At 45.5% G+C, this 16,312-nt stretch overlaps 1 protein-coding gene across 1 annotated transcript in view; it reads right to left on the bottom strand.

Moving 5' to 3' along the window:
• INTS1 (integrator complex subunit 1) overlaps nt 1-16,312 on the bottom strand; it is a 625,364-nt gene that overhangs the window by 189,999 nt on the left and 419,053 nt on the right. The window contains exons 30-33 of the mRNA XM_085629257.1: nt 11,355-11,479; nt 9,159-9,413; nt 4,317-4,476; nt 3,381-3,521 (exon numbers count right to left, since the gene is read on the bottom strand). Coding sequence (XP_085485383.1) covers nt 3,381-3,521; nt 4,317-4,476; nt 9,159-9,413; nt 11,355-11,479 — 681 coding nt within the window. The remainder of the gene's footprint in view (nt 1-3,380; nt 3,522-4,316; nt 4,477-9,158; nt 9,414-11,354; nt 11,480-16,312) is intronic.

Here is a 16,312-nt window from a genome sequence, read left to right as displayed (position 1 = left end):
TGTCTACTTCTGAAACCGGAACCCTTTCTATAGCTCCTTTGGCGGAGAGAGCTGTAACTTCCTCTTGGAGAAACATTAAATTATCCTCCGTCAGCCGTTCATGAATTGGCAGAATGAGAGGAGGAAAGAGAGAAATGGAGAGAATAGCCCTTCTGGACGATCTGCAAGACCCACTTGTCCGATGTTATGAATCTCCAGTGGGGAAAATGATGATGATTTCTCCCATCAACTAGGGTAGTGTGGTCCTGCAGAGTCAGCCTAGGAGTGGTTGGAGGCTGTGGCTGCTGATGGAAGTGTGACCGACGACTTCTGGCCTCCATTCCTTTATCGGAATGCACCGCATCCATATCCTCGCATGGCTTGGGCAGTCTGTGCAGGGTATTGGCTGGGATAGGGCTGACGCGGCTGGAAACCCCTTCCGTTGTCACGAGAGAGGTGAAAGAAATACTGGCCACAAGAAGTAAAGAGAGGTCCTCGGACCTGCCTGTGGCTTGAAAGTCCTTGAACCTGACCAGGGCAGAGTCTGCCTTTTTGCCAAAAAGCCAGATTCAATTAAAGGGCATGTCCATCAGATTAGCTTGGGCATTGCCCGAGAAGCCAGTTGTTCTAAGCCAGGCGTGGCGCCTCCTGGTCACGGTCATTGCAATTGATCTTCCCAGCGAATCCGTCGTATCTAGGCCACACAGTACAGTGAATTTTGCTGCATCCTTACCATCCTTGACTGCTTGAGAGAGCACAGCCCGGGTCTCCTCTGGTACCTGTGGCAGGACTGGCACAGCCGTCTCCCAAAGGGAATGGGAGTAACGGCCCAATAAGCATGCGGTATTCACAGACCGCAATGCCAGGCTGGAGGGAAAAAACAACTTCTTTCCAAATGAGTCCAGCCTCTTGGATTCCCTATCCGAGGGGCAGAAGGGAACGCACCCTGGGACGTAGAGGCCTGCACCACCAAACTTTCTGTGGTGGGGTGTTAGCTGAGGAACCTGGGGTCGTACGGAGCTGGGCGATTGTACCGTGCAATTGTCCTATTCACAGGAGACCCTGTGCTAGGCTTGGATCATGTGCTGAGAACAACCTCCGTAAGGGCCTCATTAAAGGGCAAAAAGGGTTCGGAAGTTAAAGCCCCTGGCTGATGCACCTCAGTCAGGAGATTAGCAGTGACCTGCACTGAGGGCAGCTATAATCCAAGGACCTCAGCCGTCTTATTTACCACCATGGCATAGGATGCCCCCTCCTCCGTAGCCATTGTTGGGGGAGAAAGAATGCCTGTATCTGGGGAAGTGTCCAGTCCAATTGCCTCCACAAATTCTCCATACCAGTCCAAGTTCTCCACAGAGACATCCTAGTGTTTCAGTGGGTCCATAGACTGCTCACCTTCCTCTCCTGAGCCTAGCACATCTTCACAGTGTTCGGGCGACAGCATAGAACCTCGAGGCTCAATTGATGCCAGAATTGGCATCGAGCAACGTTGTTCCGGCTTTGGGGCATTGGGGATGAGGATGGGGCTGGCACTGCCGATGGGCACCAGCGGCGCAGCATTCACCGACTTCAGGTCTGAAGCCAGGGTAGGTCGCGATGGCACGACCAGCGTCGACCCGGATCCTGGATCAGATCCTTAAGGCCCTGTGGCCGGAGCTGGCGACATAGAACGCAATGGGGCCCCTTCTGACTCCGCTGGTCCAGAGGGTTCACCAGCAGGGTCGTTCCGCTTGAATACACGGCGCATGGCCTAATAAAATTCTTTTATTTTAGCGGGAGTCGCTCCGGCTCTAGGAAAGGGTGGGAGTCTCTGCAGAACCGTGCCGAGAGCATCGGTGCTCCTTACCACTTTTTTTTTTTTGAATAATATTTTATTAAATTTTGCCAGGCACACAGATAGATTCACATTTATGTCCGCAGCACCATAGCACACCAAAATGAATAACATATGTAAGATTACATTCACAATGCTAACACTTTTCTAAGTTCCTTCCGCCTTAACGTCAGGTCCACCAACAGGGACATGCATAGGGACCCTCTATAGCTATTCCACGCCTTCCATTTCTTCTCCCACTTTCTGGGGCACCCTCTAATGATGAACACTTCTTTTTCAGCTATCATGCATCTGTTGAGCTCCTGTACCCACACTCGTACGGATGGTGCCTCAGCAGCCCCCCAGTGGCATGCTATCTCTCGCTTGACCAAAGTGAAGCCCAACGTTACCATCTGCTGCTCGGTCTCGGTGAGGTCTGTGGCTTCCCATATATTAAGTAGGCCTAACTGAGGCGTGAGGGTCAATGTTTTCCGCAGCGCGGTATGAAGCTTAGTCGCTGCCCCCTCCCACAGTGATCTGAGTGCAAGGCATTCCCAGACCATATGATAGAACGTGGCCTCCTGCTGACATCCCGCTCCTTACCACTTTTGACGACAGACATCAGCCGAGGTCAAGATGAAGTCCGTTCGGACTTCTTCTTCTGATGCCTATTCCCCAAGTGTCCCGAGGACCTCGAGTGGGATGAAGAGGGCTTAGGGCTCTGGGAGCGGTCCTGCGACCTCCTCTTTTTCGATCGGGACTGGGACCTCTGCGAAGTCTCGCTGGACGGTGTCGGGCCATGAGGAGCTTCATCGCTTGCTCCCTCAAGGCCTTCGGAGCCATGGCCCCGCAGTCTGAGCATGACTTTGAGGCGTGGTTGTGCTCGAGACACGAGAGACAGACGAGGTGGGGATCGGTGACCGACATCATGCGGTGGCAGGCATCACCTGGCTTGAAACCAGTCTTCCTCAAAGACATACCTCGCACACGAAGCCTCCGGGAAGTCTCACTGGACAGTGTCCACTGCCGGGCCATGAGGAGCTTCATCGCTTGCTATCTCAAGTCCTTCGGAGCCGTGGCCTCGCAGTCTGAGCTTGACTTCAAGTCGTGGTCATGCTCGAGACATGAGAAACAGACGTGGTGGGGATCGGTGACGGACATCATGCGGTGGCAGTCATCACATGGCTTGAAACCCGTCTTCCTCAAAGACATACCTCGCACACAAAGTGGAACTTCTTTCCAAATTCGATAAAAGTCAAGAAAAAAGACTGCCAAAAAGCGGCAGAGCAGTAGCTCTTACCAGATCAGTGCTAAACTGGAATGGAAAGAAAAGAACTGATGTCCGCGTGCCTGGGTGGCGCCTATATAGGCACCGCGATGACATAACAGACGAAGACGCTGAGCCGAAAGAAGCCACTGCGACGCCGCGCTTAGGGAATATTGCTCAGCAAAAGTTTCCGGATCCAGCCCGACGCCTGGGAACTTCAACTGTAAGGAATATGCAACTAGAAGTTGTCCATAAGGACAGATATAACATTTTCTGCTAGTTATAAACAACAGTTGTCTCCAGGAAATGCACATAACATACCTTTGCCAATCAGTTCCGGTTCTACGTTGCACTTCTCACCAGATTTAAGAGTAGTGGCAAGGGTTCGAACAGTGGAATTGATCAATTCAGGTTCACGATGAAATGCCAATATCTCTGCCAAGTGCATGAACCCAGTTCGAACTACAAAAAACATGAGAATTAGTTGAATAACTAGAAAGAACATAAACCATCCTTCCATATGCCCATACAAGAACACAAATCGAGTTAGAGTTGCAGGTATGGTCAGTGTCACAAAAGCACAGACAAAATGTCAGAAACTAACAGCTAGAAACACAATAAAAGAAAAACAGGTGGGACAAAATAAACAAAACTCTACAGAACTATCTCTCAAGATCATCTACCCAACACTCCCAAGAATCAATTAAGAGAGCTTCCAAAATGTAACGCACATACAGGTGTACGGGCCTGGAATGCCAAAGTGCAAGAAGAATGTAAAATGTAGCAGGTAATAAGCCACAAGCATTGGAAACATACATAATGTACCCATAGGGAAGCCCCATCTTCCATAGTTAATTTATTTTTTACCCTAAATACTCCCAAATCTGACATCCATACGCAATACAAAGATTTTAAAAATCAGTATACTGATTGATACTCAACCAATGAGCACTTTCTAGTTAGAGCAAATTGAAATAAGAAAGCACTGATTAATAACCAAAATATGTGGGCTTCAGAATTACAGATCATTTTGTGGAAAAATTTTGCCAAATCTCAAACTTTCACTAAAGAATGTTCAATTCAAAAGATGGCCCCTTGCCAGGAAGTCAGTTACATTGAAGGGCTGTGCTGAGTTAAAACAAACTAAGACTATATAATGAACAATGCAAAACATCAAATAAGAAAGTCAAGATCAAATTAAGATTTAAATCCACAGCTAGAGCTAGAACGCCGCCCACACTCATTCCAGTTCCATACCATCAGGTATTCTGTGCTTCGAAGAGTAATGCGCAGCAAAGGACTTAATTTGGCCACGGAGTGGCCCTTCTTCCACAGCTGGGTTCTCCAACCAGTGAAGCATTTGCATGAGAACCTTGAAGAACAGTGAAGAGAAGGCAGTATTCTGTGGAACGCAAAGCTGAAAGGAAGTCAAAATAAACATACATGTTGTGAATTACACAGCCGAGGAATAAAAAAGCCAGCTTTTGATCTGGTAAAGGGTTGGTGAAATGAAGGATGGTAGGGTATGCCTTAAGAAAAACAAATACACAGTGGTAAGCATTCTTACAAAGATAAATGCGAAGGACAGTGTACCTCTGCTTAAACAGCGATACGCGTTATGTTCTTCCAAGTACTATATTGCTCTTCCTCAAATGAAAAGGTACTTCAATGTTCTGAAAACACTTTCCACAAACTTATCTGTTAATGCAGAGCTAGGTATTACAAAGAAGTAAAATGTTACTTACTGTGTAAGCATCTATTTGTAACTTGAAGTATTGTAGATTCACATGCATTGCATACTTCTGCCTTCTAGTGCTGGGCTCAGACATTACAAGTTGCTTCTCTTCGAAGAAACTTTGTATAACTGGATGTTGTGTAACTACTACCTTAACGTTCCACTACGCATGGACACTGACTTCACCCTTAGATAGTTTTCCATTCAGCGGACGAAAGTCGAGTGCTGAGAGTAGTAGGTATGTGTCCTGCAGTATGCATTAAAGAAGATATATGCATTTATTGTAATAAACATGTGCCATGACTGCCCATTTACATGGAGGAGGGTAGGTGCATTTGAACCGACAGCACTACAAGATACGAACAGATGATTACAAGGTAAGAACCATTTTCCATTTGTAGCATGTGTGGATGTAGATGCACATGCTTTGTTTGCATCCACTGTAAAGCAGTTTCGTCCTTGCAGGGGCGAAGAGAAAGCTAATGTGGATGTTTGAAACAATGTTCTTAAAATAGTCTGCCCAAACACAGCTGACAAGCTAAGATGTCAACACAATAATGCTCTGTGAATGTGTGCGGTGTTAACCAAGTAGTACATTTGCAGTTATCTGCTTTACGATGGCTACCTAGGAAAGCCATACTGGCACCCTTCATGCGTGTAGAGTGAGCTGTAGGTGGTATAGAGTGTACACGTTTTGCCTTTGCATAAACAGTCTGAATATATTTAACAATCCACTTTGCAATACCTACCTTTGAGATACGATGTCCTTTACAAGGTTCAGCAAAGCCTACAAAAAGTTGATTGGTCCTTTGAAAACGTTTAGTCTTACATGAGCACCCTATTAATATCTGCGGTATGCAACTCTCTTACTGCAACCCTATCTAGTAGTTGGAAGAAAACGGTAAGCTCAATACTCAAATTGAAAAGGTGAAACCTCTTTAGGAAATAACGTTTCTTTTTTCCAAGCACCCATCTGTCCCTGTGAACTTGTATAAATGTGTCTGTGATCGTAAGAGGTTGCATTTCACTAATTCGTCTAAGTGAAGCTTTCAGGAAGCTGGCTCTTTATATAGTGGACCAAAATGAGGTACACTGTATAATAAGCCCAGGCAAACCCCAATTGGTTTACAGAGACACAAATAATTACCTAAATGCTCTGTTTTGTGATAGTGTGGTCAAGCAGTTAGGCTTATCAGGGGGCAGCATTTATTACACACAGAAAGGCAGTAAGTGAGACACACACACACAGAAAGAAATCAGACACCAATTTATAAAAATAACAGATTGTTATATGATTTTAGATACCTAGTTCATAGGAATCAGGTAAGTACTTTTGGAGAAATGAAATTATACATGTTTCAGAAGTTCAGACTTAGAGCAATTTCTGGAGCGGTAATGTTATCCTATTGGAAATAAACATATACTGCATTCAGACACTTGTCAGTGACTTAAGGGACCCTTCTCCTGGACTTAAGGTGAGCATGGGGCAAGGTCCAAGGCAACACCAACAGGTAACCTCAGGCAGCACGGGGGCGGCCTGGTGCAGCTGTGTGTTTCTGAGTTGAGTGCCCCGTTCACTTAAATGGAGAACGGTCTAGTAGAAAAGAAGCTGCAAGCTGGGACTGAGGGGCCAGCCCAGTTGGTCCTCGAGATACTCGTGCATGAAGGGACCCTGCTGGTACAGTCACCTCCCTCAGACTCAGGATATGGGGCACGAGTGCAGAGGTATTTTGAGGTGTTGGGTGGCGGCAGTTGTAGGCTCACTCTTAGTCTAAGTTCTGCAGAAAAGGGGCACACAGGACAGCTGGGCCAATCTGATGTGCCACACTGTCACTGAAATCCCTCAACATACAGATCAGTTTTCCTCAGTGTTGCTGTCCGAGCTGGACTCAACAAGCCTTGGTTGCTGCAAAGGGTCCGGTTCCCCAGGTACTGGTACAGTGCAGCTCCGGTCGGGCCTGATGTCCCCACACTTGGGGGGAGGACGGATCGGACCTTAGGGAGCATGGTTCAGTTAAGTGACAGGGCAGTGAACCAGACCTTGCTTCTTTGGTGACTGCAGCTGTAGGGAGTACCTCCTTTACTCCAAGGGAGTTAGCTGGCAATTTGCGAAGCACTGGCAGCCCTTCGTGCTCCTCCTTTGAGCCAAATGTAGAGTGGTTATGACATGGGGAGATGGTTTGCACCGACAGTGAAAGATTGGCTTCAGGATGCGGCCTATTGTTCTGATCAATTATTGCACTTTTGGAGCATGAGGTCGCAAAAATATCACCGAAAAGATATCTGGGAACCTCTGTTAAGCTATCTGAGATCCCAAGACGACACTGGTTCAACAGCACCACTGATTCACCCCCCCCCCTTAACCCCCCCACCCGGCTAGGTTAGACAGCTTGACACAGATGTCTGCCCACTAGAATAAACAAGTTGTCCATCTGTATATTCACTTTTTTTTTACTGTAATACAAATAGCGGATGTCCACTGCTAGACTTATACTGCTTATACTTGTGTTATTAACGACAAAAAAACAAAAAAATTAATATGCAATGGTCTCACATAGAATGGTTGCTGATGTTGGCTGGCCCTAATAACAACTGTTGATGATCTGCAAATTGCAATGCATTTTTCTTTTTGTTCTCCACTAAACTGCACATGTTCTTATAAGTTGTTGCACCAGGCCTGACTGAATATGTACGGATGTACTGTTTAAAAATGCTGGAAATGTGGCCATGCAGGCTAAATGTTTGTAAAGGTACACAAATGCCAATCAAAAAAAAAGTATGAGGATGAATCCTGCACTTTGTAAAAATGGCCACTTCTGGAAAAAACATGTTACTTACCTGTACACGGTGGTTCTCAAGTATTGATATCTTTTATAGATTCACATGCTCGATTCTTCCCCGTCGTCATGGTGGGAGTCCCACGGTAACAGTAAAATAGCAGTATTAAAGTTTAAAACGTAATCTAGCTTGAAATTCAATAGCATTTAGTAACCAGCTAACCTCATTGAAGATCATCCAAACTTCAGCCAATCACATCACAGACCCAGAGTATCCATCCCCTGCAGAACGACCATACCTCAGATTTCGAGCACGAGTGCAGTTAGTAAAAGGATAGAGGTATGAAAGGTGAACCTGGAAGGGGAGGACGGAGGGCCGCATGTGAATCTATAAATGATTTCAATACTGGAGAACCACAGTGCACAGGTAAGTAACTTGTTTTTTCTCCAGTATTGTATCTTTTATAGATTCACATGCTTGAATAAGAATAGCAAGCGGAACATAAGAGGTAAAGGAGGTGGGAAGAATAGGTGAACCATCCCACCATGCAACCATAAAACTATAACTAGAATCGCAAGTCAATAATGCAGTACCTACATATATAAAAATATAAACATGTGTCTAACTACAAAGAGAAAATACTGAAACAGCACCATAAGAAGAAAAATAAACCTCCATGAGACGAGGCCCACCTTATGTGAACAGATGTAGTAAGGCCGCTTGGACCATAGCATTATCCATCTTCCGACAGGCATCCAGACAGTAGTGCCTTGTGAAGGTATGGTGTGGCAGGAAGGCCTTAAGCTGATGAAGACTCCAGCTTCTGTATCTGCAGTTATCCCGAAATTGGATAAAAAGTAATGGTTGCCGGAAGACTCTACTGCATGCATTATGCGGTTAGCTGGTTACTAAATGCTTATGAATTTCAAGGGAGATTACGTTTTAAACTTTGATACTGCTATTTTACTGTTACCGTGGGGCTCCCAACATGACAACGGGGAAGATTCAAGCATGTGAATCTATAAAAGATACAATACTGAAGAATCTAATATTTCATTATACAACATCAGACAAAATGTACAAAAATAACTATATAAGGAAGATAAACGCCTACAGAAAAGTGATTCTGAACACTATACCCCAGATGGGAACATGATGCATTCACAGAAGGGCACACATTAGCGGAAGTTTCAACTCACCTACAGAGGTAAAAAGGTGTTATGGCAAAAGACTCCGATAGTACTAATTCTCATAGAACTAACACTAGGGCCAACAGACTGAGTAGTTATAATAGTCCTAAACCTTGTTGTAGTGGTGCTACTTGTACGAGTCAAAGCATAGTAGTAGCAGAAACAGATTTTTAAATCAATTCTCACAAATAGAAATATGTCCCTAAATATCTGTGAAACTTAATTTGATTCCATATCCAAAAACAATAAGAACTAATTGACTCTTCACTTCCAAGATGAATGATGGATGCACTCTGTTTCAAAAATAGCATTTCTTTGACACCAATTTGTCTCCTGAAGAGTTAAGAGACGGGCAATCTCTCTCTCCACATACTTCACTCAATCAAGAATCCTCACCTGATACTGGTACAGCTGTCGCATTAGTGGACAGGATATAAAGTGATTCCGATGCATGGACAAGACCAATGCTGCGCTGTGCTGGGAATTCAATAAGGCTGCCAGAGCCTGGAGAAGACGAACTGCAACACCTGTCACTTGTGTGTTTCCTTGCCGGATGCGTGCCAGTTCCTGCCCTAGAGCTTGCTGCATTGCTAGGGAGATTGGTCGCGGATTTGTGTTCTGCCACCGTGGGTCTGAATTCAAAGGGAAGAGCTAAAAGAAAAAACACATAAAAAAGTTACTCAACCACTGCACAGCATGTCCTGTCTCTTGCTACTTCAAGAAAATCAAGTGCATTAGCTTAGAGACCATGACTTCCTTTACCAATGCTTAGTCAATTGGATCAATATGCATTATATGGTATCCTTCAAATACTTTATACATGGCATGCAGCTAGTCAATGAAAAGAAAGTGCTGAGCAGGACAGCATATATCTGGAGGGAAACTTTTAACAAAAACCTCAGAAGATCAATAAATGGATCCTGCACAGAAATACACCTTTTAAAAATACCTTGTTTGAATAGATTAATGCGGTAATGGGAACGGAGGGGAGTTAGAGGACTGCAGCATTCTGAACCTTACAGACCTTAAGGAACTAGATTGCAAAGTTTTCAATTTCTTGTTAAGAACGAGGAGTTAAACACACCCATTTTAAAAATGGTTCCTTCATCGCAAAGGGTGAATCTGATGGCAGAATTACGCTTTGACGTAGAGGTTAGTTTGCATTTGAAATGTAAATCAGCTACACTGGCAGCCACACCTGAAGCTCTTTCTGACAATGTCCATTCTCCTAGAGGCCACACTGTTGATAAAAGCAGAAGGTTAAGAAGACTTTATGTTGGCTGGGCATTAATGCAAATTAGGCAGCATGTTGACCATGCATTCAATTTAAAGAAAATGGCTTTTGAAATATGGAATCAAGAACCTCATCCTAGGCCATTCTCTATCGACCAGAGGAAAGCTGATCGCAGCATCCGGTATCAGCTTTTAAAGGGTACAGAAACATTTTATTTTTATGTTGTTGCACAAAATGGTGGGTATGATGGGATAGTTACGCCAAGCTGGAGAAATGAATTTTCTGTCTAGACACTTGCAAAGAAACTACACTTTGTGATATTTTGAGGGATGAATTTGCCTTCCTTGGAGAAATGGGTTCAGACTCACTAGGGTCTTTGACATAACTTGACTATTATAGACAAATTGTCTACAGAGAGAGTTTAACCAGGACATCCTCAAACTTCAGACAATGTAAAACTAAGCATCTGGACTTTGCCGCATCCTGGAGAGATCCCAATACAATTATCAGCCCTAATGGAACTTTGCTGCTCCCAGTGGCCCAGATAATCAAGTTCAAACTAATTTTCACAATCTTCAAAACAGGGAGATCTGAGTCCATCTATCTATAAAACCTAACCCTAACTCGCCATGTCCAGCTGCAACCTCGGAACAAGCTAAGCAAATCTTTTTGCTCAGCCCTCATTTTCCAAAAAGACTCCTGTAGGATGAACATTCAGAAATCTTGGCGCACACATCTAAGGAACTTAGAAATATGGGCTTTAGCATTCAACTGAACTGGACATCTTGAGAGGAAATCAGTAAAGAAGGCTGTTTGTCACTGTTCGTCGCCTCATGGACTGCACCTGCTCGAACGTCTAGAGAACAAGATTCCAAGATGGACTACTTTTCTCTGTGGCAGCAGCTATTAAAGACAAACACCCATTTAACCACCAATGTCTTCAATTACTGAGGTGAGATGTCATATTTTAATATTTTAGACCTAAAAAGACTCTACGAAGTGACTCAACACCACAGGACACACACTTTGCTAATCAATAAAATGAATAAAGATGTAGGCATTGCTTGGAGGGGTTCTTTGTGAATGTACTTTGCAACATCCCAAAGTTTAGGCAGTCGTTAAACAAAGTATACATTAAAAGAAAACACAAAATCCAGGGAAAGAACTAGGCCCTGCAGTGTTAAAAAGTGTTATGATACTACAATCAGACTTGAACCCTGCAATCAAGCTATATCCACTTGACTGATCCGATAGTGCCCTCTGAGTTACGCTATATATACAAGAACACTTGCTCTTAAGCAAGCATAAATGTCACAAAGGCATTTAAGAATCAGTGCTCTCAGATTTCATCTTCATACCTGAAGCAGCATCCCAGCAAGGTCATCCTCTGGGCCTAAAACAGGAATCTGAGTGAGAGCTCGTATCCTCCCTGGACCCTGAGGGGTTTCCGTGCTTACTTTTGGCCTCAGAGAATCAATGCTGTCTGTGAATATAAAAAATTATCTTTAGGTGATTTTCAATTCTATGTGTTCCACATCCTTAACTAAAGAATTACCCAGTCCGGTCCCACCACATTTTTGCCAAAATACATCAGTTTTGTTTTGTGGAAAGATGAAAAGAAGTAATGCACAGAGAGCACAAGAGAAGGAATGAATAAGGGAAATCCTCCAACAAGTCCAAAAGACTGTGTGCTCTGATGAACAAGTTACTAACCTTCCGTAAACATCTTTCTCGTGGATGCTCTTTCTAACTGCAAATTCCTCACCTTGTCAATATTCCCCATGCATCAGTAGGTGGCTCCACACCAACGTTGTTCCCCTCTGGAAGTGACGAGAGGAGCCACAAATATGCGCCACCCAAGCACACTGACAGTGTGCCGATCTCTGAAGTGGGAGCCTTTTAGACAGAAAAAGAGTCCTGTTCACAGAATTGTGAGGTGGGAGGGTCAGTGAGGAATATGCAGTTAGATACAGTATGTTACTGAGTACTGGTAACGTGTTCTTCTGAAAAATACTTCTAACATGAACTGGAGCAACCACATTAGGTAGAAAAGAATGCTTAGATCCTCAACACCAACGTATCCGGACAGAAGGTTGTATAAGATATGGTGATAGAAAGGCTCTCACATCTAGCTGATGTTATGGCGATGAGAAACTGTGCAGCAGCTCAAAGCGGGTGCATATCAAAACAGTGAGGACTAAATAAAAGTGCAACCGAGGCATCAAAGAGGGGTTTTTGGGCAGAAATAAATGTTTCAATCTTTCCAAAAATCTCACCACAACAGTTCGTTTAAACAAAGAGGGCTGATCCGGCAACCAGAAAAAAAGCGAAAAAGGCCCTAGGGCAAGTCATTGGTGAGCCAGCAACAAAATGTACAAAACATCAGACAACTTTGTTTGCACGGGTGCTGCACCAATCCACAAATTTGTTCCAACGACTGTTGTACCCTGATTTCGTGAAAAGAAGCCTAACTGCCAAGAGGACAGCAACAACCTCAGGAAAAAAGAACAAGTGCCGCCGCTTAACTAAACTCCAATATTAGCGATGCAGATTTTGCAGACCCGGTTACAGTACCCTGCCCAGCTTCTGCGACAGAAGTTTGTCCAAAAGCAGCATCTTGATCTGAGTACATGTCCTCATGCCCAGGAGTTTCGGGTACCACACTCTTCTGATCTAATCTGGTGCCACTAGGATGACTTGGAACTGTTCATTCCTAATCTTATTCAAAATTCAAGGCAGGAGTGAAAGAGGTAGAAAGGCATATAGGGGTCTCAAGCTTCATTCTAGACAGAAGGCTTCTCCAAGATGGATCTGCCTTGGAAACTAAAATGAGCAAAAGTGCTGACATTGCACATTCTCATTGGTGGTGAAAAGATCGAACCAGGGTTCTCTGAACTGCTGGAAGACACGATGCCACCTCCAGGTGCAATTACAAGTTATGATCCTCGAAGTGTTGGCATCTGACCTAGTCCACCCTAGTGTTTAGAGATCCTGCCAGGTGGTTTACCACCAGAGAAATTCCTTGTCTGTCCAGCCACTTTCAGAGGCAGTGAGCTTCCTGACAGAAGGCCCTGTATCCCATATCACCCTGTTTGTTGTAGTACCATATAGTGGTGGTGTTGTCTGTGAGCACCTGTACCAGCCTTTCTCTGATAATGGGCAGAATGGCCTTCAAAGCCAAGTGAATCGCTCTTACCGCCAACAAACCCATGTGGAGCCCAGTCTCATCAGGAGATCAGAGGCCTCTGATCTTCACCTCTCCTAGACAGCATTCCCAACTGAGTACTGATGCATCTGTAAACACTTTCAGCTCTGAGTAGGGTAAAGAGAGGGGTCTGGCACTAACCCAGTCATGGTCTAGTGGTCACCCGTGCAGTACATTTGTAGCCTCTTCGAAATCTCGATTCAATCCGAAAGATTTACCCGATGCAGTGCCCACTGGAAATTGAGGTCTCACTGCTTAGCCCACATGCAATGCCTGGTATTGTTGGCCATCAAGATGCAGGAGGCCAACACTCCCAGGAGACTCAATGTCTCGCGGATGCAATGAGATCCAGGACCAAGGATTAAACATCGGGGACATACCCTGAATGTCCTGGACTCTCCACACCGGGGAAAGGCACAAAATAAAATGAGGATCAAGAATAGCTCAGATGAATTGGAGCATCTGTGAAGGAGTTAGTTATGACTCAGGTCCACGCAACAACAACTGTTACCGCGCATTCCAGCCAAACACTACAGGACCCTTCAACTGTCGGCACTGCCCTGTCCACTGCTAAACTGAACCTGCCACCCCAAGGCGCCCTCCGACCATAACCACCAAGGATCAACACCACTGCCTACTAATCAACACCTGCTCACTCCACAAACATGCCAGTGAAATCTGGGACATTGTCTCTCTCATGCTGGGCTTAGCCTTTCTCATGGCTCAACCGGACATCATCACCCGTCCTCGCCTCCGCTATACCTCGCAGATACAAGATAATCCACAGCGACTGCACCAACAAGCAAGGTGGTGGAATAGCCATCACCCATAAAGAGTGTGTCAAATGCACAACCATCACGGACACCCCAACCCCCATCATGGAATTTACAGATCAACATCAACACCACATTCTGAGGCTCCCTCGCCTACAGACCCCCCGGCCCTCGCCCCGCCTTCTGCAAGGATATCTCCAACTTCATCACCCCCCCTACCCATCCACTCTAAAGACTTCCTCTACTTAGGGGACCTTAACTTCCAACTTTTCTAACCTCCTAGAAATCATAGACATCCTCTGACTCTCCCAGCGAGTCACCAACCCCACACACATCAACAGACACACAATGGACCCCGTATTCTCTGCCAGCAACAGGGTCAGATGCGCCACACCAGCGATGTCACCCAGTCCGACCATTCAATAGTAAACTTCTACATCTCCTCCACTACCAACCCTTCTAACAACCCCTCCAGCACCCCCTATAGGAGCTGGAGTATGGTAACAGAGGACCTCTGGACTCACACCCTCAACGGGTCACAGCTGCACTCCTCCCCAACCCAGATGAAGGCATCAAAAACACCCGGCTTACCAACTGCACTGACAAAGTCGCACCCTTCAAACCTTCCAAACATGACAGACCCCCCTACCTGACCATACCAACTAGCATTAAACAACTACCACTCTCAATTAAAGAACCCCAAGAAAGACACCCTCAATACCGGCCTTGAACCCAGTTCCAACTGCAGCAAGGAACTCTCCTGAATTGTCTAAGAGTTCTCCAACCCCACAGCAACAGAAAAACCATCACACCCTTCCAGGATCTCTGCTACTCCCTCGCAGATTTCTTCCACAACAAAATCACAATCATCTATGAACACTTTGACCCCCAGCCACCCCTAGACAGCATCCACAATGCTCCCCACTAACAAGGACCACAAACCATCTACAATCTCTATATGGGAGACTCTCCCAATGCAGACCATTGCCACCATCATGAGCTCCATACACTCAGGAGCACCCGGAGATCCCTGCCCCCACCATATGTTCAACAAGAGAATCAATTCCATCAGGAAGTAGCTCACCATCATCCTCAATGCCTCCATCCTCTCTGCATACTTCCCAGCAGCCTGGAAGCACACAGAAGGCAGACCTCTACTAAAAAACAAAACCTCTGCGGACCCGGTAGATCTAAAAAAAAAAAAAAAACTACTGACTAATCTCCCTTCTCCCCTTCCCAGCCAAAGACCTGGAAAAAGCAACAAACATCCAACTTACCAACCATCTGGAAACCAATAAACTCTTGGACCCCTCTCAGTCAGGATTCCGCACCAACCACAGCATGAAAACAGCCCTTATAGCAGCCACAGACAATAAGGGAGAGATCGATGCCGTTATCCTCCTCGAACACTCCGAAGCTTTCGACACCGCATCTCACTACACCCTCCTACACGGTCTCCACCAAATGGGTATGCAAGAGAAAGCCCTCTAGTGGATTGCGTCCTTTCTCAAAGGAAAAACCCAGAGAATCCACCTCCCACCATACTCCTCGTCACCCATGGACATAGTCTGCGGCGTCCCGTAAGGATAATCTTTAAGCCCAACTCTCTTCAACAACTACATGGCCCTGTTAGCCGCCCTGGTCAGAGCCCATAATATGAACATCGATATCCTACGCGGATGACACTCAACTCATCCCGTCCCTGTCCTCAGACCACACCAACACCAAAGCTAACTTGCACAGATGCATGACAAACATCGCCTGTTGGATGCAGAGCAAGTGCCTCAAGCTCAACACCTACAAAACAGAGGTACTCATCTTTGGAAGCACCAATCCTCCCCTAGAAAGACATCTGGTAGCCAACAGAAATCAGTCCCTATCCCCACACACAGTACACACTAAATACCCGGGTATCACACTCAACAGCAAGCTCTCAATGAGAAAAGAGGTAAATGACGTCTCATCGGCATGCCTCCATATCCTCCGCATGCTAAAGAAAATCTTCAAATGGCTCCCCACTGACACCAGAAGTACCATCACCCAAGCTCTCGTCATTAGCCACCTGGACTACGGCAACACCTTCTATGTAGGGATCACCACCCACCTGTTAAACAGGCCCCACTCCACATAGAATGCAGTAGCAAGGCTTGTCATTGACCTCCTGATGCAAACCCACATTACCCCCCCACCTCAAAGCACTGCACTGGCTCTGAGTTAACAAACAATGCCAGTTCAAATTCCTCACCCCCAAAGCCCTACACAACACTGGCCCAGCATACCACAACAACAGAGTGAACTTACACTAGACAACTAAGCTCCTCATCCCTCTACCTTGCCC

Source organism: Triturus cristatus, chromosome 10 (assembly GCF_964204655.1).
Source record: "Triturus cristatus chromosome 10, aTriCri1.1, whole genome shotgun sequence".
Taxonomy (NCBI): Eukaryota; Metazoa; Chordata; class Amphibia; order Caudata; family Salamandridae; genus Triturus; species Triturus cristatus.
The sequence above is the reverse complement of the archived record's forward strand: the minus strand, read 5'-3'. Positions and strand labels throughout refer to the sequence as shown.